At 39.4% G+C, this 27,756-nt stretch overlaps 2 protein-coding genes across 3 annotated transcripts; one reads left to right on the top strand and one right to left on the bottom strand.

The window, feature by feature from the left end:
* Positions 1-729: 729 nt before the first annotated feature.
* pou2f1b (POU class 2 homeobox 1b) lies at positions 730-15,735 on the bottom strand. Of its 2 annotated transcripts, none has more exons than XM_040147646.1 (13): positions 15,690-15,735; positions 7,762-7,853; positions 5,611-5,790; positions 5,122-5,242; positions 4,906-4,997; positions 4,488-4,661; positions 4,117-4,258; positions 3,767-3,921; positions 3,217-3,405; positions 2,957-3,071; positions 2,513-2,849; positions 2,306-2,394; positions 730-1,058 (listed from the first exon to the last, which is right to left on the bottom strand). In XM_040147646.1, exons 1-13 carry the CDS (start codon positions 15,733-15,735, stop codon positions 787-789), a joined length of 2,004 nt encoding a protein of 667 aa, XP_040003580.1. In that variant the 3' UTR covers positions 730-786. The 2 variants fall into 2 exon arrangements, with proteins under 2 accessions (XP_040003580.1, XP_040003581.1); XM_040147647.1 differs by having other exon boundaries at positions 3,217-3,402.
* LOC120801105 (cell surface A33 antigen-like) lies at positions 14,421-27,640 on the top strand. The gene is made up of 8 exons (XM_040147648.1): positions 14,421-14,480; positions 20,575-20,628; positions 20,980-21,146; positions 23,863-24,076; positions 24,229-24,393; positions 24,549-24,665; positions 25,370-25,493; positions 25,590-27,640. The coding sequence occupies exons 2-8, from the start codon at positions 20,577-20,579 to the stop codon at positions 26,239-26,241; spliced, it is 1,491 nt and encodes a 496-aa protein (XP_040003582.1). The 5' UTR covers positions 14,421-14,480; positions 20,575-20,576; the 3' UTR covers positions 26,242-27,640.
* Positions 27,641-27,756: the final 116 nt, after the last annotated feature.

The raw sequence follows: 27,756 nt of genomic DNA, 5'->3' as shown, positions 1-27,756 counted from the left end.
TTAACTTAATATTAGACTTACAAAGTTCTGAAAATGTCAAAAAATACAGACAGTAAAGATAAAAGGAAAAAAGTCTCTAAAATATAACTTTGATATGATTTACATCAAGGCCTGTCCAAAAACCCAAGAGATAATTAAAGATGGGGTGACACACAAATCCCCATTAGTGATGATGAATATTGTGAAATTAGTAGTAAATCAGTTTAGTTTGAATGTTAAAAGAGCAAAATCCTAACAATTTTGGTTAGAAATATTTCAGAGAAACTTCTGACCTGGAAATAGGGGGATGAGGATATATATGTATATACACACATATATACATATACATATACATATACATATACATATATATATATATATTATATATTATATATACATATACATATACATATACATATACATATGTGAACAGCTTGATGGTGCCGAGAATATTTTCTTCCTGGACACTTTTCAAGGTTCATGAGGAGCGGCAGGCCAACAACAGTGTCCATCTGGCTACTGTTTGTGGAAAAAACATCCAAGAATCATGAAGGAAAAGACAGCAAATAAACAAAAAAAAAAAAAAAAAAAAAAAAAAAAAAGGTAACCTCAATCTCTTCTGAGGTTCTTTTCTTTTTGGTGGCAGCAAAAGGATTAAATAATGATAGATACAATGCAAAGAATGTGGGGTGGTTAGTGAAACACAGAGCCTATATCAAACAACCTCCCTATTCCCTACATGGTGTGATAAAAGTAGTGCACGACATAAGAAATAGGGCGTTAATTCGGGATGCAGCCTGACTGGCTTCACTGGGCCTTGGAGGCAGTGGTAATGGTCGAGGCTTGTACAGGCACAGCAGCCGTGGTGGCTTGATGATGAGTATCAGCAGTGACCTGCAGCCCCCCCGCCCCAGCCGACACCAGGCTGACGGGGTTGCTGGTGAGCAGCGACAGGTTCTGCGGGTTCAGGAAGAGTGGCGTGGTCACAAGGTTGGGCGTGCTACCAGCAGAGGTGTTGGCGAACAGCAGGTTACCGCCATCCAGAGAAGTGATGGGGATTGTGCCACTCGAGGCCAGAGCTGTGGAGAAAATAATAAAGAATAAACCTTCCTTATGAGCCAAAAATGGTCAGCTGAAAAATAACTTTAATACACACACACACACATTATATATATATAAAATAAAATATATACACATATACACACACACACACACACACACACACACACACACACACACACACACACACACACACACACACACACACACACACACACACACACACACACACACACACACACACACACACACACACACACACACACACACAGACAAATTTTACTTTTTTAAATCATCAAAATTTATGATTGCCCAGCGGGATTAATTTCTCTACTTGCAGTGGTAATTTTCTCTCAGAAGGATTAAATTCATGGCTGTGGCCTTATTTATTTAATTTACTTATTATTTTAACCTCAATATCCAAGTGTTTTGTGTCCTCAGTAAATTTTTACAATAATGGGTTATCTTGATGACCCCATGATGGATTTTTTTTCCCTTTTTAAAAAAAATCATTTTGTCTAAGTTTTCAAAATATGTTTATCTATTTTTGCTCATTTATGAACTTCTGAATTCATTTGGACCTTTTATTTATTGGTTAATTTTTTCATCTGTTTTCTACTGAGTCAGAATTTGTCCTAAATGTCAGAGGTTCCCAACCACCTGTACCAAAGACCAGAAACCTGCTTCTAGGAGATGGTGTAAATAATTATAACAAATACATACATTTATAGACAAATACATACATTTATAGACTGTTATAGGCTTTTTTTTTCTTTTTTCCCCAGTAAAGTAACATCTGTGCAGTCGGTGCTGGCCTTCCTCATCACTCCCTAATATACATCCAAAAACCATGAACTGATTTTTATTTAAAGTTGTTCATCAGTATGTGAGGTATCTGGTATGTGATTACCACCTTTCAGCATTCAGAAGTAGATCAAATCTGTGTGAGGACTCCACCTGGGTGTTGCTCAGTATTTTTTAAATTTAGTAATAACCATTATGAAATGTTGCGCAGCACAAATTAAGTTCATTTCAGCTTCTAGTTCAGTTTTTAATTCTTGCTCACTCTCTCTTTTGTGAAAGTTCTTTTCTCTGTCCAACAACCCAAACAAAATGTCAATATAATAACATTCCACAGTTCAAAAAAGGATGGAAACCAAGTTGCATACCATGCAACCACCTATGCCACTTGGTTCATGTTTCATCTCCGACTACAAAATATTTGCTCATTAAGTATTTAATGTATTGTTGTGACATTAGTACACACCTTGAATGGTGGCCAGGGTGCTGTTGCTCATGAGGGCAGGACTCAGTGCACTGCCGAGGCCACCAGGAGTCAGACTGAGCAGGGCCCCCCTAGACACACAGACATAGGAAAAGATCATATAGATCAATAGACAGGATACCTGAGCAAATGAGCGAGATCAACAGAGGTGATAATTAGAGGACCAGTTTTAACATGGCCAGCGCTAACCCTGGAGTGAACTGGGAAGAGGCCATCAGTCCTGGGTTGAGCCCTGCAGCAGCAGCCATAGCAGCAAAGCTAGCACTGGTGGGTAACTGGGCAGCACCCTGAAGTGCCGCAGACAGCCCTGGAGCTGCCACCATCACCTGACCCGTCCCTAAAGTGGTGGCTATGGATGTCGGGGCCTGGGTGACAACGGTTTGTGCCTGAGTGCCAGCCTTGCTCTCTGTGGTCGTGGACTGAATAGTTGTTGGTGACGGGCTTAAAGATGGAGAGCTGGCTGCTGTGGTAACCATGGGTGCGGTGGAGATGACGGATGCAGTGTTTGTGGCTCCACCTGTCGTGCCTTTTGGGGAGAATGGGGAGAAAACAAAAGAGATTAAAAAAATTAAGCTTAAATTCTATCATTTTGTGTGGTGAGAACACACTTTCATAGAAGGCAAATACACACACCTGTGAAAGACAAACTGGAGACGCTGGTGCTGGTGAGAGGCATCACTGGGTTTACAGTCAGAGTGGTGGGTGTGTTAATAGTTGGACTGCTCACAAGGCTTGCTGTGCTGGCCACCTGGGAAACAGAATAAGAGGAAGGACTGAATGAGTTACTGAGTTTGACATCACCATTTGGCTACAGCTACAAACGCACAAAATGTCCTCCACCTCTACAAAATAATCCTACAAGAAACATTATGTATGAGGGTGTCCACCCTTACCAAAGGGCTACTGGGGGTAAAGATGGTTTTGATGGGGGTGCTGCCTCCTCCACTGTTGCCACTGCTGGGGGGGTTAATCCTCTTCTCTTTCTGCCGGCGATTGCAGAACCAGACCCGAATAACCTCCTTCTCCATGTTGAGCTGGTCAGCGATCATGGTGATCTCTTCAGAGGTAGGTTTTTGGTTCTGCTTGAAGAGGGCAAAGAAGCCAGGAATTCCCTGTCAGCACTGTGGAGACTAAATCATTCACTAAGTCCACATCTCATTTATACTATGATAATTTTACATACTTAAAATTTTTTTAAATGTTCAAAATTTCTGCCAAGTGTGCCTTACAATAGTGACAAGTTTTCATAGATGAATCCACTTCTCCAATGTCCAATTCTACTACATAAAAATATTACAAAAATATTGATAAATACTCCACATCTGTTTTTAGCTTGCATAATAAGCAATAAATGGCAACCCCAAACTTTTGCTTAATGGGAATGAAAACTTAATTTCCCTGCTTTGATTATTATTGGTAACTTAAGGAATAGGAGTTTCTCACCTCCAGAAAGCTCTTTTCTAAGGCCACTCGGATGTTGGTCTCGATACTGGTCCTCTTCTTCCGTCTGCGGTTGATCCCCTCTATGCCCATGCCTGGGGAGCCCAGGGCACTGGGGCTGGACAGGGCCTGGTCAGATGTCAGGTTCTCTGCACAAACAGCACCGACACAAAGGAAAGGGAGAGAGGTAAAGACAAAGTGCTGTGAAGATACAAAACCTGTCCTTTGCCTAATCCACCAGACAAGGACAGATGTGAGGAAATCACAGGATACATATGCAGAGTGATCAAAAGTATTATCCCCTAATGCCATTTGCTTCTGTATCACTCATTCAGGTGGGTTCAGGGACAAACCTGCATCATTGAGCCACTTCTCCAGCAACGGCTTGAGTTTGCACATGTTCTTAAAGCTCAGATTCAAGGCCTCAAAGCGAGAGATGGTAGTTTGGCTGAAGTCGTTTCCATACAGCTTCCCCATGGCCAGGCCAACATCCCCCTGGAGAGGCAGACAAAGAATAATGAATAATGCAAGCACAAGCATCACAATTAATTTTACCCGCAGCAAAGAATCACCTACAGGTTATATACTTTATGTATTATATGTACTAAGAATTTGAGCATGAGAATATCCACACGTTTATTTGCAAAAGAAAAATGCATGGAATTACAAACCAGGGAATCACTGAATTCTTGAAGATAATAAATCTATTCAGTCCTACACACACCTGTGTGAAGCCCAGTTTGATACGTCTCTGTTTGAAGGTCTTGGCAAACTGCTCCAGCTCCTCCAGATCACTAGGCTCCTCCAGAGTGGGGGTATCCAACCGTTTGGGTGGTGTCTGACTGTGGGGCAGGGACTGAATAGGTGTGGCTGCTGTTGTGCGGGTTGGAGTTGCAGGCTGCAGAGAACAGCAAAATACACAATATAATGATTATTAAGGTCAAGAAGAGTCTGCAAAGGGGAGGAAAAGTAAAATCTGAAAAAAATGTGGAAGAAAATGCATCAAGCAAATCTATAAACATCGGCTTTGTGTTGTGATTTCATTCCAACACCTGGATTACAGATGGGGAAGTGTAACCACTGCCAGAATAACTGAAACACATTTTTCAGAGTTTAAAAGAGTTGCTTGCATCATTACCAACCTGAGTTGCAAGGGTGATGCTTGGTTGAGTCGGCAGGAGGTTAGCTTGGCTTTGAGGTAGTTGAGTTAGAAGACCCTGGGCTTGCAATATGCCTACAGAGTGAAAGAGTGACGGGAGGGAAGATTAAAAGAAAGCTTCAGTTACAATCTAATACTTGGAATATATCTGTCTTCTTTATTCTGCGTGCAAATCAAACACTGCAAGTGTTTTGCTTACCCTGCTGGGCCTGCGGTGTCTGTGAGATGATGAACTGAGCGGGCTGCAGTGGTGTGGCGATCGGGTGGCCAGGCTGAACCAGAACAAACTGAGGCAGACTTAGATTCTGCTGCTGTAGCTGCTAGAGGAAAACATAAAAATGAAATCATCACCACAATCACATACACCAGCCTAAACAGCATCTCCAGAGCATTGTAACCACTTACTCACATGACCTAAGTTTTGTTGTGGCACCATTACAGCTGACTTTATCACAACTACAAACATACATACTTTTTTTTATGTTTAATGAAATAAAATGAAATATAAGCCCTATATTGCTGGTTAAATAATCACAAACAGTGGACATCATTCTTCTAAAACTAAATGTAAGCTTTCAAATTTTACAGTCTGCTTCATTCAAAATCTTTTAGGGGCTTCAGGAAGTTTTGCGAAAAAAATATTTGAAGGATTTGCAGAAACTCTGGTGCATGGATGATTGTATCCTACTTGAGTGATCTGGATGGGCTGTGACAGGGGCAGCTGGGTAATGGGTGTGGCTGCGGAGGCTGAGATGCTTGCCCCAGTGGTGCTGTTCTGCTGGCTGGCTGAATGCTGCACGGCTGCAGCCAGGAGCTGAGCTTGGGCCTGCTGGATTAACAGCTGCTGCTGCGCTGGGGTCAGGGTCAACTGAAGAGGCATCGACACAGAAACAGACAGAGGAACACAGTAGACATAGGAGGTTACAGAGCGAGAGAAGGGGAAACAGAAAAACAAAGACAATAAGCATTGTTTAGACAATTCAGTTTTAAGTATAAATCATACTGACTGGATGAGTTAGTGTCGTCACAATACTCGAGTTTTGGCTTTGATACCCATGCAAAGTTTATTATCTAACATAACTACTACAATAGCAGGATATTCCGAAAACACGTGTGTTGCATAAAAGACTTGTAGCACATTTTACAGTCTGGTCTTCACATGTTGGCTTGGAATCTGTCTTCATTAAGTACCCTAAGATAAACACTAAATGTATTCCCTTCTGGCTCCAGTTTTTTTTTCAACAGCAGGTGGACTGCATTAGATGATGCTGTTGCCAACAGCTGTTTGAATGGCTGCTCCAGTTTACTGTCATGAACTGGAACTCAGCTTTGCCTGTTTCAATTTCTCTTTTTTATTATTCCAATTTGTACACACCCTTACAGACGATGTTGAAGTGGATTCACCACCATACTGAATACATAAGGTCAGGGTATTGACTGTTTATGTAAATTTAACTATTGAATTGAACTTTTAATAAAAGGTATCTAAGTAGTATTGAAACTTTTGATATCATGGCAACACTAATATGAGCCCATACAGGCAAATGGAGAGAAGACTCATGCAGCTGAGCCAGGCACAAGTGCAAATGAGCATGTTGATGTCATGTTAAAACTCAAATACACATGCACAGTAACTATTCACTCCCACATATCACAACAGCAACCGCATTCGACCCATCTGGTCTTCTCAACTACAGCACGGCCGCGGGACTAAGATGGATATGAAATGTGTCATATGGTTGGCCAGGCCATGAGTGTACAGACACACAGACTATGTCCAAACACATCCTTCCATTTCCTGGTATGGAGGAATGTGGAAATAGCCTAACAACCACAACGATGAACAGACAGACAGGCAAAGGGGACACCAGCCTTGGCCACAGAATCAGGGACAAGCCATCGTTTCATATTCCAACCTTTCAGCCAGGTTTGATCGTGTTCAGGTGTCACCCCAGGTGGATGGCTACGACTACTTTTTAACTCAAAACAGTGAGGCAGCAGGCCACTTACTCCAGCAATCTGTCCCCCCGCCAACATTAGCTGGGTTTGAGGCAATACGCTCTGCTGGACGGAGGTCGGAAGAGCACTCGAGTCTTCCGACTTAGACTAGTGGAGGTGAAGCAAAGAGGGGGGCTTAGAGGAAATCTTCCTACAAGCATAACTGAGCATTGCTGACAATGTAAGGTAGACCTGGTCAAGTCTTTTAATTTGATGTCATAGTCCCTAAATAGTTTAACTGAAAGCAATTTGAAAGAAATTTGAATTCAGACAGGCTAAATAAAATAAGAATTAAAATAAAAACACAATAAAAGATAAAATCTCAGTGTACCCAAGTGGTTTTCTGAGAATGATCCTTTAGTCTTTGAGCAGGGAGCGGAATTTAAATTAAAAAGGAAGTGAGAAAGTGGGTATTTCAAATGTGCTGCAGCCTTCAGAGACAAGAAAAGTGAAGGGAGGGGAGAGTTGAGATGCTAATTAAAATAACTGTTATGCAGTGCATGTAAATTCTGCATAGATTTGCATATTCTCGGCCATCTGTTTCCGAGCAACCGCAGAGCAGCTAATTAGCATACAGGGTTGATTAATCTGCCTCGTTGCCAGGCGACACCAGGAGAGCCTGGCTCATTTAAATGAACTCTTTCTGCTTGTGCATGTGTGAGTGCAAATGAGCATACCGCTGTTCAAACTTCATACGTTATTTCATTGTAAAACTACAATTAAACTGTGTTGCTACACCGAAAAAAACCCCCCAAATGTTAGACATCTGCTCCTTCCACAAAAACAGGAAAAAAAAAAGCAACATAAGGTTAAGTGTGTGATGTTGTGCATCATGTGTTACCTGTTGAAGGAGGGCTTGTGCATGTGCATTCGTGATTGCACTTGTGGTTGGCACTGTCTGCCTCTGAAAGTCCAATCCATTGGTTTGGATTCCTGAGGGCAGAAATACAATTCATGAAACGTGCTGTCAGGAGTTCAAAGATTTTTTTTTAGTGTGGCTAAACTGGCATTTATGCCGTTATTGGATTAACACAAAAATGAGGAACACAATGCTAGAAGCCCAGTAGAAGTATACTTTTTCAGGAGCAAGGAAAACTGGTTAAAAACATATTTTTTAAAAGTAACAAAATATGAGATTGTATTAGTGATGCAAAGTTATAAAACTGCTGCAATAAATCTGTTCAAATGCAGGCTGGTGAATCATCGAAGAATTAAATATTAACACCATGGGCATACACAGAAAATGGAAGCATACAGTACTGAGACAAATGACTGTGATATTCAATAGGCATAAGTGAGGGAAACTGCTCTGTGAGGTAAACACATGGAGAACTGCTTTCAAAGATTTTGGAAAGCTGCCATCCCCTTTTTTCAAAATGACCCACTAATACAAAAGATGGACAGTGGTGAGCTTTTTTTTTTTTTTCAGATTTTAGCTGCAAAAATGTTCTTTCAGTGTGAATTTGAAACGTGTTGAATAAGGAGATAAAACCTCGGCACACCCTGATTTCAGCCCGGCAAAGGAAAAAAAAAAAAAAAAAAATTAAAAAAAAAAAAAACAAAAACAAAAAAGCTGGAGGTCACTCACCGGTGTTCCCGTCACCACTTTCCATTGCACATTTAGTAGTTTCTGACTGATTATTCACTTTAGCATCTGGAAGAGCCAGACAGAGACAGATAGTGAGACACACTCACACCCACTGCCGGTAAAAACATGACACTGTCTCAATAATTTGAGGAGTGCTCTCACTTTTGTCACCTGAATATATCCCATGATTGCACGATTCTCCAAAATAACATTTCACTCATCTTCACCATTCAAAGCAGCAACAACATTGTCAAGGAAAATTAACCACCAAAACAAAGCAACTGCGTTTAAAATCACGGATAATAAGAAAAGAACAACATGATCACAGTCATGTCACCTTAATGCAATAAACTCTTCTAAGTGACATTTTAATGCAAACTGTGCCGAGTCAGACTTTCCTGTGTCACACAACAACAAAACCCAGCTGAGCTCCATCACAATCTAAATCAAAAACTCACCCACTCTTGCTCCACCTGTGTTTTCCAGCATGGTTGCCGAACCTATCAAGGAAAATTGCCTCTGCCGGGCAAACCCCCCGACAGGGTGTCCGGCACTCTGTGCCTCCTCCCACTCCTCCCTCTCTTCACTCTCCACTGGTCAGCAGCGAGCAGAGTTCAATACAACCAGAGCTACACACAGACACAGTGGCACTGTCCGTCGCACGGTTCACTGAACAACACTGGGATACGCACACTGTGAAAGCCACCAGGGTTTAGGCAAACAGCTCTCCTTCCCTCACTCTGCGCTCTCTCTCTTTTCTTTTCTTATAGCTCTGCCCCTCTCTCTTTACAGTGCCTACTTTTCACTCCCCTCTCTCTCTCTCTCTCTCTCTCTCGTGTGCCAAGATTGTCTGTACTTCTGAAAAAGTTCACCCTCTCCCTCTCTTGCTGGAATGAAACAAACGACAAGTGCAGCTGGCGGCCTCCTCCAACTCTGCCCCCCCACACCCCACACCACCTCCAACTCTATAATGAAGCATAATCAGTATTCAGCTGATTAAAGCCGTATGCAAATCTGCCCCTGCCTCGTTAGCAATGCAAGGCTTTGAAGTCCTGCGAGCGACGCATTTCACACCGGGCTCTGAAAGCTTTCTGCATAATTTAAACCCCTATAAATATTTATCAGCTCATTAGCATATTAATTGGATGGCTTTTGGAGGACGATAAAAAAAACAGGGGAATAAGGACGAAACAGCAAAAGGAAAAAAAGTGCTCAAACTAGTACTTGGCGCAGCAGAGGGAGGGGAGACAGCAGCACAAGCCCAATTATTGTGCGAGTGAGCGGCTAAAAAGTAATTAGCTAAGAGCAGGTAACTGGCTGAAGATATCCCAGAATGCAGTGTGAGGCCTGTCGGCGGTGGTCCAGGCATGTTAGCAAGGCGCGCTGCATTAATAGAATGTCTAAGACTTCTCGTTCAGAGAATCTCCAGGAGTCATGGAGACGTGGCCCAACTGCTCTATAAAAAAAAAAAAAAAAAAAAAAAAAGGGGGGGGTTATGAGTGGGAGGGGGACTCACTCAATCGGAAATAAATAACTCCACATTAATCCACCACAAGCCTGTCATTACTGCTAGACCCCCTGTGGCTAAAGCATTCCACAGCAAGCGTCTACAGAGAGTGGGTGGCGGGCTGTTGCTGTCTATGTTTATGAAGTGTTTTGGGATTAGCATATTTAGATTAGCTTTACATTCCATTAGTATTTCATTTAAGAGCCCTTTTAAATTCATTTCCAGCATGGTCAGAGAGTTAATATAGTGGGGACACAGCCCTGCTATGGTGCTGCACAGGTGTCCAGTGAATCAGAATGACTGGACTGGAATGCATGGCTGTATTGTGGTCTACAGAGGAAGGGGCTTACCAACTAAATCCACCACAACTGCTCCTGGCTGAAGCTCTAATCAACTTCTTCACTTATCCCACTGCCGGACAAAAGGCATTTACATACTAGCTGACCGAATCAAACAATGCCAAGAGGGCACGGCAGCGTTAACACAGTACATGCTGATAAACAAACAGACCTGTATCAGCAGTACGAGGACATGAGGGGCAAGTCTTCAATCACAAAGCAGCTTTAGCAGCTGTTTGTACTGGGCAGTGTGCTTTTATGACCAACAACCATAGACCCTAAAACAGTGGTTCCTAAAGGTTTTTTTTGGTCTGATATACCGCAAAAACCCCATCAGATGAGTTCAAGTTCCCCTGGATCAACACTACTCATCCCATTTCTATTGTGTTCATATGAACAACTTGTTTGATGCATTAAATGTCTGAAAACAGAAAAAAAAAAAAAAAAAAAATGCCTTTCACAATTTTTTAAAGTTCAAGATGATGTCTTTAAGCCTCTGGTTTTGATCAAACAAACAGTCCAAAATCCAATGATATTAAGTATGTTGTGATATAAGTCACATGAAAGCAGAAATCCTTACATTTGAAAATCTGGAACCAATGAATGTTTGGCATTTTTTCTAGAAAAGAATGATTTAAATTAATAATCAATTATTAAAATAAGTGTTTAATCTTCTTTCAATCAACTTGTCTTTTTTTTAGCTTTAGAATTAATTACATAAAAGTGGATATGCTGACAATTATTTTTTTCATATTGGACATAATAATCCTGGATTTTTGATCAGGCTTGGTGTATGTTTTTACTCTTTCCAGTAGGTTTGGTTGAGAATTCATACCACGATCACTTGTTGGAGGTGTGTCCTGTGCAATCTGCCTGTTTTAATTGGTAGTTTTTGATTATAATGACAATAAATATACTAAAGATCAGCCTCGCACTCATTTGTAATCATATTTATGTGTCAACAACCATCCTAAACACTAATACGTGGATTTAAAAAAAAATAAAAATAAAAAAATCATAATTTATATTTTTCAAATCGCTGGCAACTGCATTATATTCCATACCACTCTCCACTGTTTGTCCCTTCAAACAACAGTGTTTAGTTTAGCTCCAGCCTAATGTTTACCAAGGTTGCTACCACAGAGTATGTACAGTTGGCACACTAGTGTAAAATATCTGAAAGAGGTCATCCCAACAAAGTGTGCCTGACAGGTCGAGAAATTACCCTGTCTTAATGACCTCTTCAACAGTCACATCATGCAACCAAACGAGAAAGCAGAGGAGATCTGAATGCAAAGGCAGTTATCAGCAATGCACTTCAACACATGTACAGTTACTTGGTTGAATGGTTTGCAAAACCCTGCTATGGAACAATGCATTATACAAATATCCTGTGAAGGGAATTTTAAATAGGTATCTCATTAGCACTGTAATATGGGAAGGCTGACTGAATACCGCAGAGCCGTTAATGTGAGCGTAAAGATTCAACGTGAGACTGAGCAAAAACTTAATTAGCACATCCACATTCTGCCATGATACCTATATTCTTCATCTTAAACACAGAATACATCGAGACCACTTTTCCACATTTGACCAGTCTCCGCACTAAGCAGATTTTGGAACGCTCAGGATGTATGGTCAGGACAAATAATCCTTCAATTTGCAGGCATTAACAACCAAAACAACATAAAACTTGCTGGTTTGATGCAGAATCAACATGAATATCCAAACAATTTAAAACAACCTTTAACCTTAGTCAATGTATTAAGTCAACACAATCTGACAATAGAGAGTACAAACTGTAACACAAATGAACAAAACACAGGATGCAGTGTAATCTGATGAACAGTAACGGGGCTAACACCAATACAAGATACTGTGGTATCTCTTGGGTGGTCATTAGCCAACTGTCTACAGGCTAGGTGGAAAATTCAATCTAACAAAATTAAAGTGCAGTTTCTATGGGGGTGGCACGTAAGAATATTCAACTACTACCAATCAGCACATGCAGAGGTCAGCCATGACTCACTACTACAGTTTGTCGGTGCAGACAGCCTGGATTCACATGTAAATTCACCACCTAGGATGCTGATATTAGCATTAACTGCTGTATTATTCATGGGTATTTGGGTATAGCAAAATACTGCACTTTTTTTTTGGAATTCTAAACAGATTCCTCAGTGTTTACTGTGATACCCTGCCTCTTTTCCATCATCTATGTAAAGAATAACATATTAACATAACATATAATATTGCAACTGCAGAAGAATGCTTTTAACCAAACTGAACGTCTTCGTACAAAGGCCTCCTTTTTTCCTTAACCTGCACTGTGTTTTAAAATTGTTCTACTCTTTTTGTAGCTTAAAAACCTCTCATGAAATTCTGGCAAATGTTTACTGATGCTCTTCATAATGGCAGACACATGAGAGTCATCAGGGACAACATGGCAATTGTCGCTTGGTAAATGCAACAACTTGTGGTTCATCCACCAATCCTAAGGTACTCTCTGCCTACTTTTCATAAAAGCCCCCATTTTGTAGATTAACTCTTGTACCTACATGGTACGTAGTCTTGAAACCTCACTTGTACCTGTGGGTATTTCGCATAAAAAAGGTTTTTACATGTGTTTCTCTTCATAATGCTTACTCATCAGAGCCTTATATAGCCTGACAGCTTAGTATGCTGTTATTTATCTTAAAGATACCATGTTTTAAGGATAAAGGCCAACCTTTTAGCCAGATGTCTGTTTTATCTAACAGTAATAAGGTATCCTTGTTTTGTATTGTTTAGTCAGAAATGACTCACTTCACTTCAGATCACCAGAAACAAGTACTTATCTGTTTAGAGCTCACCGTACAGCTCTTATTAGTTAAGATTTTCTTCCTCCACAGTGAAAAGGCTTGTGTGACTGGCGCCTTCATGGAGGCCTTCTAAGTACTTTGAGATGGCATGTCCTGAATTTATTACTGCAAATGATGCATTATTCATAACAACTGTGTTTACATCAATGAATATTCATGATGGAACTACAAGGCTGGAATGAGGGTGGAACTGAAAACTGATTAAATGAGAAAAGTACCCTAAGTGTGGGGATGACAGAATTATTTCTCATCTGTTCTTTAGTAAGCCCAGTGTATAAGTCAATTATTATTTTTATGCAAGTGAGCCTATTTCCAGAGTGCGGATCTAATTTCACAAAATGCTAACAAACAAAAAAACTTAATATTGTAATTATTCGCAACAGTTAATGAGTATTAATAAATATGAAATGCTTTAACTCTTCTTAGCTTAGCTTAAGATAAAGGATATAATTTAGTATCATGACAGTCTTGCAATATATCACATAATATCCTGTAATGTGTTATTATCATTACTTTGGGCAAAGTTGGGGTGTGATTCTCCTCGTAACAATGCAAGCAGAGTGTGAATTTAGTGTACATCAGAAAGAATATAGTCTAAACCACCAGTAGGGCCTGGGACATCAAACTGAATTTCATTATTAAAATAAACCAAGCAAAGAAGTGCGAGAAGCTACAGCTCCATTCAATATCCATTTTTGACTTGCAAAGATAGTTATGACTTCCTCAGCGCTTCGCCTCCAGACTAGCAACAGCATAACTTCTAAATGGCAAAGAATACAAGAACAGACAACATGGTCAGAGCCAGTCATAAACGTCTATTTTTAAAAATGGTTACATCTTATCTGTCACACGGGGACTCTGGCAATAACAACACCTTTTCAGCAGACTTCTGTGTAAAAGCAACTTGAACTGTTAGGTCAAAGAGTAAAGACCCCTGTATCAGAGATAATAAAACCCACCTTTGTAGTATTACTACAACAGACTTCAGACTGCTTCATTTAAAACAAACTAAATGGAAAACTTAACTACATGAGTTTTTCTTAAAAAAAAAAAAAAAAAAAAGGGCCATCAAGCTGTGTCTTGCCCAGCCACGAAACCGGCAGAGTGAATAGTAAGAATGCCCTGCCTGTATTATTGTGGCTTTCCGGAAGTGGGCCTCACTACCCCTCCCTGTGCTTGGGGGGGGGGGGGTTACACAGGTACAATCTTTGTATTGAGCACACACTGACCAGATCACAACTCCTGCAACAACGAAGGACCGAACAGGTATAACTTTCCAAGTCTCCAAAACAGTTCAGTCAGGAGCATGAAAAGTTGTAAAAATAAACTCAACATTCTAATTAGGTAGATTAACACCAGCACCATCCCGATGCCAGACAACTACCACCTCAAGTACAAAACAAAAAAAAAAAAAAAAGTACTCGGCCCAACTTCTATCAAACTGTAGTTTTGACTGCATCAACGCAGGCGAGAAAACCTTTCGACCCAACACTATTTTCATCATCTTAAACAGCTGACCGCTACAACTCCGTCTGTATTTTACCTGAATATAAATGAACGCAAACGTAAAGTTACGAGTCTAAACCACTGTACCAAGTTAGAGAAGGCAGCCAGTTAGCCACTCGGAAGACAACCGCTTCATATTTGAATAGACGAGGCCAGTTTTTGTTTTGTTTTTTTAAAAACACCTTTTAGTCTTTATCGTCAGAAAGTGTTGTGTTGTCAAGCAGGTTGAGCTCCGTTTCCTCGTCGGCTGATGGAATATGCTGAAGTCCGCACTCTGGTTAAGGCAGGCCCGCATGAATAACACAACAGGCTTGCCGGAGCTCCACTGCGCCGAGCACACAAAAGGCTGAGGCAAAATGCTCCGCTATAAAATCACGTCGAGATGGGTACACAACCAAGCTGACACTGTGTGTTTAATAAAAGCCAGGTATGCTGCATTTTTCTTGTACTCCCCCCGACAAATAGCGTTTGAAAAGAAACAAGCGCAGCCATTGCCCGGCTCACCAAAAATGAATATGCAAACCTCTTTCAAAAGCTTCAGTGTGCATCAACACAAAGCCAAGCGTTAGCAAGCTAGCTAACGCTAGCCCGCTAGCATCCCCATTTCAATCAACCTGCGTTAGTCAAATATCTAAATATGTCATATATGGACCATAGTCACGTCGCCGATTACTAATAAAATATGCTAAATTGTATTTGTCGGCAGAGGTATGAATATGTAGCGGCGTACAGCCGTCTAATCACACAAAGGGGGGAGGCATGTTTCCATGTAATTTGCCGTCGCACTGCAATAGCTCGTTTCCTCCTCTGTCAAATTACAGTTGGCTAGCTGAGTGTAAACTATAACAGAGCTGGATATCACCCTGATCTGTTAGTCAGTCTGCGTTTAATTTGTATTCCGTTTATCATAAATTGTGAGTAACACAGTTTGAATATGAGTATGAATATGTAAAATGCTGTAATCATTACCTGGTCCTGAACTCTCATCTTGACTCGCTGCTCCTCCGTCCGCCATTTTGAATATTTAACCCGAAATCCCAGCCCTGAGCCTGCCTGTGATACACACACACACACACACACACACACACACACACACACACACACACACACACACACACACACACAAAGAGACAGAGAGACACACACCAAACATACATACACACACACACACACACACACACACACACACACACACACACACACACACAGAAAGAGAGAGAGAGAGCGACACGGACACACACGGACCAGGACAAAGTAGAGGGTGGAGTGCGTGCTCAGTGTTGTTAGCTGTGACTGATTTACATACTTAAATAATCATCTGGCTTTACTTAAATTGCCCAAAAGGACATGGGTGGATCTGGCCCAGAGTGCATTAGCACTATCATTTTAGACAACAACAACAATAACGATATAGCCAAACTCTCAATAATAACTGTTTATTGATCCCTGATACAAAGGCCCGTGTTTGATAGACTCACTTCTCAGAGCCTGTGGTCGAGTGAATTTAAGTTTATTTCTGTAGCCACGACAGGACAAATTTGCTTGTCAAAATGTGTTGTAGTCTGTGCAACAATAAGACAGCCTCAGTGTGTGAAGTGTCATTATCATCACCATCTTTATCTATGACTCAGACCCCGACTTTTGGACAGAAATAGTCTAACAGGAGATTTATGAGTACCCCCAAAAAAATTTGGTATTACTCAAGATGTATAAAAACTGACTGAGTTTTATTTTTGGCTAGAAAAACACACTAGTTGCAGCACAATGTGGCCAATTTTTGGCCAAGTTTTAGAAATCACGTACTAAGCAGGCAGCAGCATGAGAATAATGGTCTAGTACTGCACTGTTGCTCAATCTGTTTTGTTAGTCACGTTTTGTTTTGATATAGCCTGATGAAAGTTGTGGTTTTCTTTTCTTTCATGTTGTTTTATTGCAGTGTATCACTGTTGGTACTTTGACTGTATTTATTTTTTTATTATTTAGGAAAAAGGGTATGCTCGCTGCATTCTCACACCTACTCCCAGAAATCCAGAAACCACATAATATCATTAAACATCCATCCTAAAAAAGAGAGAGAGAGAGAGAGAGAAGTCATCACTGTGTTGGTGACCTTGCCCTGACCAGAGAAGGAAAATTTCACTTCTCTAATATGTAAGGATGTGAAGCAGAGACATATTTCCTTTTATCCCAGCCACTTCCTGCATTTTGCCCATTGAGATGCACTACATATACCAGGATAGCCCATTAGATTACATCACCTTCCTTGATTCACTCTACCCAGTGAGCAGATTGATTAACAGTGAAGGTACCAGCAGTTCTGCATGTTTTATCCCTTTTATTATAAATTACAAATACTTTAGTTGGTTATTGTTACAACCGGAATGATCCAGAAAAAAAACCTAGTAAGTGGACCTTGAACATTTCTGTCAAACAACTATTTCCAGCTCAACATGTCTTCATGAGTTTTGAACATGTTTATAAACCTTTTTAAACCTGCCTTTGAATGATCTGTCTATTTGTATAAACAGTTAATAAATGCTTTATAATACACTGTAAGGCTTTATTTAATGTGATTAGAGCTTTGTTACACTGGGTTATCAATAATTCATCAACCATTTATACACCAGTTATGGATGCTTCATGAGACAGACAAATACAGTAATAACTAAAACTTTAAATGTAATAATAATTGAATATGTCCTTACATCTGCTTTACAACTGGTGTATTATAAATACCATTTACTGTTTATATACTGCTTATAAATGCTAAATAGGATAAGTGTTGATAAGTTGTGTGCACATCACATTCAACATCAAGCCTGCATCATTTTTGTCAAAGTTAAAGTACTGTAACAAGGTAATGCAACACAATATTTTGAAATCAATGTGCACTTCAGCTGCACTACTAATGCTAGTGTAACACTGACAAAAATTAACGCAGATTTGATCTTTAATAATGATTACCCACCAGTTAATGGGGCCCAGGGGCAGTCCCACGTTCACTGCATATCACTCAATATTGGTAATTTAATTCATTGCAACTTTATAGGGTCAACATGTGTCAACATTTAGTTTTAATGCCCTTATTATTCAGTTTATATTGGACCTACATGGTACACATTCATAAATGCAAAAGTCGTAAACCAGAAAAGCTTTTTTTAATAACATTACCAAAAAAATAATTTGTTGTCAGTTAGTATTACTTCAGAGTAGGAATACTGGTTTATTTCTGGGTCTCTGGGCATAAAATGAAGCTGCCATGTATTGTCTGCTGCATGCACTGTACTTGATGGGAACAGAGTACATACACACTGCACAGAGGGCGGTGACAGAGGGGTTAATAGGGGCTCAACAGCTAATATTTGCCCTGAGGCCCTTCACCAGGTTAATCTGGCCATGTAGAGCTCCACAAAGTCATACCGTACGGAACCGACTGTAAAGCAACAGGCACCTGGACCTGTAGAGATAAAAATAGATTCAAGTACATAAAACTGTTCAACTGTTAATTAAACAAGATTAAAGTGTAAAACTTGTGAACTTCACTGGTACGGTCCTTTAATTGACCATAGTAGACCGGTATAGTGGTGGCACTCGTATTTATTAACAGCCAGTGACAGAAATCACCCAAAATATGAGGACAAATGCGTCCTTTACCTTCTTTAGGTTAAAGAAATATTGTTGGAAGTTTTCATTCTATATTCAAGGCACTTAAAGAAAAATTCATCTCATTGTTTTACATTGGGTTTTTTCAATCAAAGAACGATTTAAAAACAGGATTTTAAAACAAACTGAATGCATTTACTGAAGTACTGTGTTTATCTATGTTTTTGAGGTACTTGTACTTGAGTATTTCCATTTTTTATCCAACTTTGTACTTGTAGCCCAGTACAGTTTAGAGGGAACTTTTTATATTAGGATAAAAAAGTTTATAAAATGCAACACATTGTTAAAGATTATACCACTGGTTCCCAATCTTTTTGGCTTATGACCCCTTCCAAAAATATATTTCCTGGTATGTTTATATATATATATATATATATATATATATATATATATATATATATATATATATATATATATATGTGTGTGTGTGTGTGTGTGTGTGTGTATATATATATATATATATATATATATATATATGCCTTACTGTGTCTATTCGTTGCACCTTTTCACATTTCAGACGTCTGTGAGTTTTCAGTAGTTCCACCAAAGAAAAATTTCCCATGTAAACGTCCCGAAGAGGCCAAATTATCCGTATTTCACAAAAAATCAATGATTAAAAGTTTTTAAAAAATGAAGATATATTTGTGTATTAGAACTTCTTTTTCTTATTTCCAATCGCATTAACCATCTCATGGCGCCTCAGATTTACCTTGTAACTCTCTGGAGTGTGACAGCCCCTAGGTTGGGAACAATGAACCAAACTACCAAACTGTAGTTTAGAAGTGTAGTAATTAAAATTAGCTCCAGTTTGAGCAGCTCCATCAGTCAAATGCTATTCACACACTGATGCATAAGTATTAACAATCTAACAATGCTGATAATAGTAATGTAATTTTGCTTTAGTCGGACTTTGAACACAGGAATTTCCCTTGTAATGGAGTATCTTTAGATTGCTGTGTTGGTATTTTTGTGTAAAAATCTGAAAACTTCTTCCACCAATGTTTAAAAGGAACAACATTATTGGTGTTTTTTAAGTTTGGAAGCTTATAATAGAAAACTCCTTTGGGTTTATCTTTTCAGTTTATTGAGTGGGTAGTACAGTATGTCCCTTTTCCCCATGTAGAGACGCAGGATCTTGGCTTTCTCTCACACAACAAATGGTTGAAGTGAAGTGTTCAGTCTTTCATAGGCTAAACATAAATCTTATGATAGACTGAATAGTTCAAGACAGCTGACTTGTTGGCCCAGGGAGGACTGCATCATTGTCCAGAGTTAGGGTCATGTCTTTTTCCTGGTACACAGGAAGTCTTCAAAAATAGCTTAATGAACATATTTTAACACCAAACCATCAGCTAGAGGTCCAGCTTCAGTTCACACCCTTCTGCCTTTATTTTTGAGAAAAGTAATAATCTTTTTGTATTGAGCATATGCGGCATCGCAGTCAGTGCAATACTGCGTCCTACAGGTCAAACTGAGCAACTGAAATGATCAAATTTAACAAATTGGTAACACTTTAACCATCTGGACTCTGTCTGTTCACTGGAGGATGTACTGTGAGCATGTCTTACCAATTGTAACATAACGTTATTTCTATTTCATATATTTTTTATTTTTAAAACGTTTAATTATCAATATTTTCAGTCATAAACAACGGCATACATAGACTTTAAATGACAAAGGCACAAAAACATGTTAGGATAAAAATCACTTTACATGTAAACAGACTATATTTTAGTTTAATTTCTTACATTTTTCTTGTGTGTACAAATACTAAGACAATATTTTTTACAACCTTGAACTGTTCTATAATAATATTTTGATTGATTATGACTAAAGATTTGCACATTTGTATAGGTGCCTGTGTCTTTTTTTTCTTTTTATCTATCAGGGATCAAATTAAGAGTCTATGTTTGTCTGTCTGTGTGTGATAAATTGAACATTTAAGCCCTTTTTTTTGTACATCCCCCTCCTTATCACGTTCATCTCTGATAAGCAGGTTAAATCAAGGGAATAGCAGATCAATGATTGGCCCTCCGGTGACATGTGACCTATAGCTACTTACTTATTACCTGGAGGAGTCAACCTCTCAATACCTGGGAGTTCACCGTGACGGTTAGCCGGGCTCTCACTCTTGGACTGAGGGCATCAATTTCAGATTTTTTAATTGCTGAACGTTTTTATCCTCTTTCAGGAATGACGTCAAAGGGGCCGCTTGGATGGCGAAAACTATTTCTGATACTCACAGGTAGGCTTTACGCTCGCATTCTCTCTCTTTTCTCTGAACCACTACCACACCTTTATGGTATTATCACCAGTGTTAATCATTAATCCAACATTTTGCTACTCACCCGGAAGCAGGATTGTGTTTTACTCAAAAGAGACCTGTGGGTAAAACCATTCATTACATGTATATTTATTCTTTTATCTTTATTATAGTTTAGTTTGAGTTGGTCAGAATAAATCATACCGAATTTTCTCTATCCCCCAATTACATGTTACAAAAAGAGATGTCATTTATTTTGCAAAAAAAAAACAAATAAATTGACTAGGAAAGAGACTGGTTATCCCTTATATTATGTATTTGTTTTTGTTTCAGCGCTGCCCTGCTGCAGGAGCTTACAGGTTTCTATTCCAGTAAGAGAATATGAGGTTGCACGCGGGAGCGATACTACCTTGACCTGTTCCTTCATCCCTGCCCGACCAGACTTCCCCACACTCATCCTCAAATGGGAAGCCTTCCCTGACAATAATGTTGATCCAGCGGTGAGAGGTTAAAATAACTGCCTGCAAAATGTGGGATGGTCACATTCTCTTAGTACAGTAATATAGTGATAAGATACCTAAAGGGGATCTCCAGTGATTTTACACATGAAGATTGGTTTACTTGTCATGTTGAGTACTACTGTGCCCGTGCACATATTTGCAGAATGTTTCCTTTGACTTTGTCAAGTCTGAGAAAAAAAAACAAAAAACCCTGATGATGTCTTCAGGGTTATCTCAGCTTCGGGTGGGAGCCTACAAATTTATTACAGAAAGTAAAACTTGTGGGTGTGAAGTAAAGTGTTTACCAGATGGGGAGGGTCAAATGAAAGGCCTGCATCTGATTGTGTTATGACGAAGTAATGCAACTCAAATGCATTTACGTTAACTATTTATCAAACTACAAAATAACAGGACAAATCAGGTGATTTATAATCCTGCTGACTGAAAACTATACCATGTTTCTCTGTCTTGGTGACATATGTGTAGCAGTGGATTATGTGCAAGCGGCGGTCTAGACTCATTCACTTATTCATCATCAGGGATTTTTGGAGTTTGACCCATACCGCAGACTCAAAGTGAGGATATCTCAGCCTCTGCCATGTCAGTTTTAACTATTTTTATGATGTGTTTCTCAATAGTGCCCCCACTTTATGGTAATGAAAATGCTAGCGTACGCCTTTAATAGACAACATCCAATCAGTAAGATATTCATTTTATATTCATATAATTGTGTACCTTCCAATCTTTGACTAATCTGTTAAAGTTCTTCTCAGACAATGTTACACACTACAAGTCACAGGGGTAAAAATTTATCCAATGTGGGCCAACACTGTGGGCCTTAACACAGTAAACTTTAGTCATGGGTAGAAAACCGCCCAAGATGAGCAATTATTTTGACCCAGTAACCCAAAAGTAATATAAAAAAGAATGCCGGGTCAAAACAACTCATTGGCACTGGATAAAGTTAATCCATAACTGTATCTGTGCTACGTTTACCCACACTGATTTAACCTACTGTTTTTTGTGTGTAATAGACTATTTTCATATCAAGGCTGTGACATTGTCAATTCCTTAAATGGTCAATGGACACTTCCTAAAATGGACAATGACCCGTGGAGTTTATTATAGTTTCTATCAAATAAAAGGAAGGTGTCCTTCGGTTCCATTACTTGACAAGTTCCAAATTCAAGCTATGCACTCAGCTGTCCACGCACTCATGTCAACTCCATGTCTAAGCAAGTGAGATAATCTTGTATTTAGATTTAAAATATAGCCTGAATTGTTTTGAGTATGGATTGTATTATCTAGTGCTGGCTATGCAAGACTAAATGAATTTTGATATTTCAGTAGGTAAATGAAAACTTTGGGAAAAGTCGGGGACTGACTTAAGTCATTGAGATTCATCCTCTGGGGATTATGAGTATCTCCACCAAATTCCATGGCAATCCATCCTATAGTTGGTAAAACATTCCACCCAAACCAAAAAGGCCAGCCTCATCGTGGAAAAGCCATGGGGTCACCAAAGTCATTCAAAATTCATCGCAATCCAATATTTGATGAGCTATTTCAGTCTGAACCAAATTGGTGGACACACTGATTGATATTTCCATATCTGTATATGCAGCACCTGTAGTCCACTGGCATGGTGGCCCAATAGTAATCACACATCTGCCAACTTTAAGATTGTAGATTCAAAACCTGGTTGGTCAAAGCTCCATATGGGTGTTCCCTGTGTGAAGTTCTGGAAACATGAAATGCACTAATTTTATTTTAGGTAATTTTATCTTTTTTTTAAGAATTTCTGGTAGCTGGACTTCCGGACTTATAACACTATACTGCACTTCCAGCCCAATTGGCTTATTTCGAGCAAAAGAAATCTAAAATGTTTTCACTTAAATTTGATAGGGCATTTTTTCAGTGTTCATACCCATATAGTGGTAATGACCTTTATCCAGTGGATGACAAGGCACATAACTCACTGCTGCACATATTAGACGGTGAGAAGGCAGCAAATTAATGTTGCAGTTTTCATTCAATAGGACTACACGCTAGATACTGTATATTATATTGTTTTGTAGTTTTATACATAGTTATGACAAGTTGTTCATCCAAGAAAAAGTATTGTGGCTACGCAAGACTGGGAATGAAACTGAAAATTAGAACACCTGTAAAAATGATACTTCGTACACTCATTTAGCGGATATTGGGCTACAACTAACCATTATGTTCATTACTGATTAACCTTAACTTAGATTATTTTCTCAGTTATTCCTGAAGTCCGTAAAATGTTGGAAAATGTTGTTTTTTTTGTTTTTTTTTTAAACTATCACATAAGACAGATAAAAGCAGCAATTCCTCACAGCTGAGAAGATGAAAGTGGGGAATGCTTGAAAAAATTACTTTGACAATTAATCGTCAATTGGCTGATCGATCCATTGACTAATCGATTCAGCTATATGCAGATATAACCCTGCCTATGGTCAGTTTTATTCATATAGCCCCAAATCACAGATTTGCTTCAAAATGCTTTATAATCTGTACATCGTACCATACCCTCTATCCTTATACCTTACATATAGTATTTTGTGGTGACCTATGGCATTGCACTTATTATACTGTTCTTGTGATACTGTTGAATATTGTTACGATATTGTAATATTATATTATATTGAGCAGATTTTTTTGTAAAATATGTTGTTCATGATCATTTCTCTAGATATCCGTGGCCAACTACTTTCTAAACAATCCAGCTGACATTGCGCCTGGTTATGAAGGCAGAGCCTTTCTCGAGGTTGACCTTAACAAGCATGTGAGCACACTTCGCTTAACAAAGGTGACCATGCAGGACAACCGTCGTTTCCAGTGCAGTGTCACAATCCCCAATGATGATGAGGGAATAACAGCTGCCACCACTTCCCTTTTGGTCCTGGGTGAGAATTAACCACTGATATACTATGATTATTTATCTGTCTGTTGTGAATAGCTGTATTAATTCGTTGTCTCGGTGAGGATGTTAAATCAATAGTTCTCTTGGAATAAAGGGACTGTAACTTTTTCCATTAAATTCTTTGTTTTCCTCCAGTGCCTCCTTCTATACCGATCTGCAGTATTCAGGGAAAAGCAGAGTACTGGCACGACATCATCCTCACCTGCATGTCTGAGGAGGGATCCCCAGAACCCACCTATGAGTGGAGGAGCTACAGTGTTCAAAATATTCCCAGAGAATTTCCACCTAAGACAACTCAAGGTACACATTTAAACCCTCCATGTATTATTTTGAAGCACACATCTTTGGATGCCTGCTGAAGAGTTTGTTTCCCTTTTATCGGTGTTAATGTAAAGAATGACAAAATGGCCCGTTGTCTCGGCATTGTTTAGCCAATTTTTATCATTCTGTTCCAGACAAGGGAGTTCTGTCTCTCTTCAATATTTCAAGAGAGATGTCTGGGTTCTACATTTGCACATCAACAAATCGAATCAGTTCTGCCAGCTGCAACTTTACTTTAGCTGTGATGCCTGGTGAGTGTTATAACATGATTTGCCTGTTCGCCTGTTAAAAATGAACCCCATGACTTTAGCCCCATTATTTTAGCATGATATTGTGCATGTAGCCAACCAAGTGCATATTTTAAAACTTTTACAGGTTTCTGATTTCAAATGAGTCAGCCAGACATTGAGTTTCAAACAACTCACTGAGCTAACGATAACTATCTAGCTAGTTACTATAAAATACAATAGCGATTTCAGCCTGCAAAATCGGCTTAGCAAATGTTCAGTTGTTTACTGATACATTTGCAATAACAAAAAGGTAATAATGTATCAATGCTGTGGTTATGGTTTGTTCCACTGCCCCCTGGTGGCCCAATTAAAGTAGCTTCAAAGATGCGTACAGCACAACTCTACATTTGCTTAACAACAACAAATGTAACAAAGGATACATTGCTTTTGTTCAAACCACAGTTAATACTAGTTATCGTAATACTCAAAAAGAAGGTTGTTTGAAGTTCACTTCACTATATTGTCTCATATTAAAAAAATTTGCGGTTCTGTTTTTTCTAAAACATATTTTGCTAATGAAAAATAGTTGCATAGGAGTGTGATTTATAGACGATAAATTTGAAAGTTTAAAATGGCTAATGAAGCTGTAAATGGTGGCCGAATGGGGATCTTAGCCCTGGACTAAGTATAGAGAAAACCCCAAGTCTTTCTTCTTGTCTCCCCAGGTAGCATGAATGAGGGATCCATTCCAGCTATAATTGGAGGAGTCCTCGCAGGTCTCCTGTGCCTGGGGATTCTCATCTTCTGTTGCTGCCGGAAAAAGGGCAAAAAGGACAAGTATGCTGAGGGGTACGTGTCATATGTCCTGTATGTTTCTGCCACTGTAAACCACCACCAGCAATTATTTTAGTGTATTGATTATTAGTATCCCTGTTTCTCTGTTAGTGTCCCCGCAGAATTGGACAGATATAACAGAGATACTCTTGAAGATGGAGAGCAGTACTTGGATGACAAGTCAAGCAGCAAGACAACGCAGCACAAGCAGTATGAAGACAAAGACGTTGTTCCTCAAAACAGTTACAGTGTAGGAACAGGTGGACACAAGTTTGAGGAGGATCAACACAGCCATAGTAGTGGTAAAGAAAGGAATGAAGGCAAGGGTAGTGAAATTGGCTCTCAAGATCACGGGGACGACCAGCATGATCACTATCGAGGGAGTCGTGATCGCCTTGAGTATCAGCCCGATCGTTATGGTGGCAGTCGTGATCGCCTAGATGATAAACGTAACTATTACAGTGGAAGTCGTGAGAGGCTCGATGACCAACGCGATCATTTCCGTGGCAGTCGAGATCGCCTCGACGATCGCCTCGACGATCGACGCGAACGCTGCGGTGGCAGTCGGGATCGCCTCGACGATCGACGCGAACGCTACGGTGGCAGTCGGGATCGCCTCGACGATCACCGCGATCGTTACGGTGGCAATCGAGATCGCTTCGACGATCAACGCGACCGCTACGGTGGCAGTCGCAATCGCCTCGACGAACACCGCAATAGTTACGGTGGCAGCCCTGATTGCCTCGACTACAATGATGATTAATACAGAAACCGATATGAATAACATTGTGTTACTGAATGCTTTTTAAAAAAAAAAAAAATTCTTTTTTCTTTTTCGATGCACTTAAAAATATTTTAGTGAGTTTGTGGATTGAGGTAGTGCCTGATCACATCATGAAGAGAAACAGCAAAATTAATTTGCACATTCTCTCAAATTTAATAAATTCTCATGTAAAAGCCGGTATTAAAATAATACCCGGGGTTGTTGCCAGCACAAACTACTACTCAGCATAACTCAACACTTTCTGATGTTTTTTGACATTAAAGGCCTTCCGATAAAGGGAAGGCTGCAGGACCAATATCATTCATGGTAGCTTAACCTGATTGGGGAAAAAAGGTAAAATAGAACACCTGAAATACTGAATTTATCAAGACAACAAGTAAACACGGTCTAAGTTTTTAGTTTGCATAAACCAAATCAACTTGGAAACTTCTGACCCTGCACACCAGTCACAGTACGCTAACATTTAATTCATTTAGTGTGACCTGATGAAACGACATTATACCAAATATTAGTAGACAAAAATGATCATATAATGTATTGGTGTCCTGTTATAGGAGGATAATAGATAATAGATTACCATGACACAATGCAGAGGGGTATTCCTCCTTTATTCAGGGACGTCACAGAGGGTCTCTATAGTTGACTGGGAGCATAAATCAAACTGGGTTGAAACCAGAATCTGTTGGCCTTCTGATAACCTGACCTGAATATGCATCAGACTCGCTTTTATCACTCGTTGATTAACTTTCCTCGAAGGAAGTCAAGTTGCTGTCAACATATGTATTACATTTGTAATTGAAATAAATAAAGCAAAACGTATCTAATGTTAAGCACTGAAAATATCATTTTAAAATCATTTTTAGCATGAATATTGTTTGCTTGTATTTTCAAGAAAACTTGCCCGATTCTCAGTAAATGTAAGTTGGTCACAGAACACCACAAAACCACTAATACATTCATATCCTGCACATGTAGGCCACCTGTCTACTGCAGTTATTTGGGCGTTGTTGTTAAAACATTGTTTCAGGCTATTCTGAATATTCTTGTCACTCCACCATGTGAACTGTGTACATTATCTTGGATTTTAAGCATCTGTTAAACTCTTACTTTGTGATTAAAAGTAACGAAGTGCCTGTATTTCAAATTTAATTTTAACATGTGTGGTAAACGTCTTTGTATAGCCAAGCTCATGACATTTTTGCTTTTGCGTGTCTTTGATTCAGGGGGCAAAGTAAGTGCCAGTTCATACTGAACTGACTTTTACTCGAAAGATTTTGGCATTTTTTTTTGCCCCCCATGTTTTTTGTGTGATAAATGATTCCCCTTGAATGTAAGAACTGCATTTTTTTTTTCATATGAAGAAAATTCAAATCGAGTTCAATAAAGAAAGTGGGTTAAATGTTGCCGCATGTGTGCAGTGACATTCCTCAAATCTCACAACCAAGTCTGACCCCCCACCCCTCCTCCTCTTACGCACCGGGCGGAACTCTCTAC

Source organism: Xiphias gladius, chromosome 16 (assembly GCF_016859285.1).
Source record: "Xiphias gladius isolate SHS-SW01 ecotype Sanya breed wild chromosome 16, ASM1685928v1, whole genome shotgun sequence".
NCBI lineage: Eukaryota > Metazoa > Chordata > Actinopteri > Istiophoriformes > Xiphiidae > Xiphias > Xiphias gladius.
The sequence above is the reverse complement of the archived record's forward strand: the minus strand, read 5'-3'. Positions and strand labels throughout refer to the sequence as shown.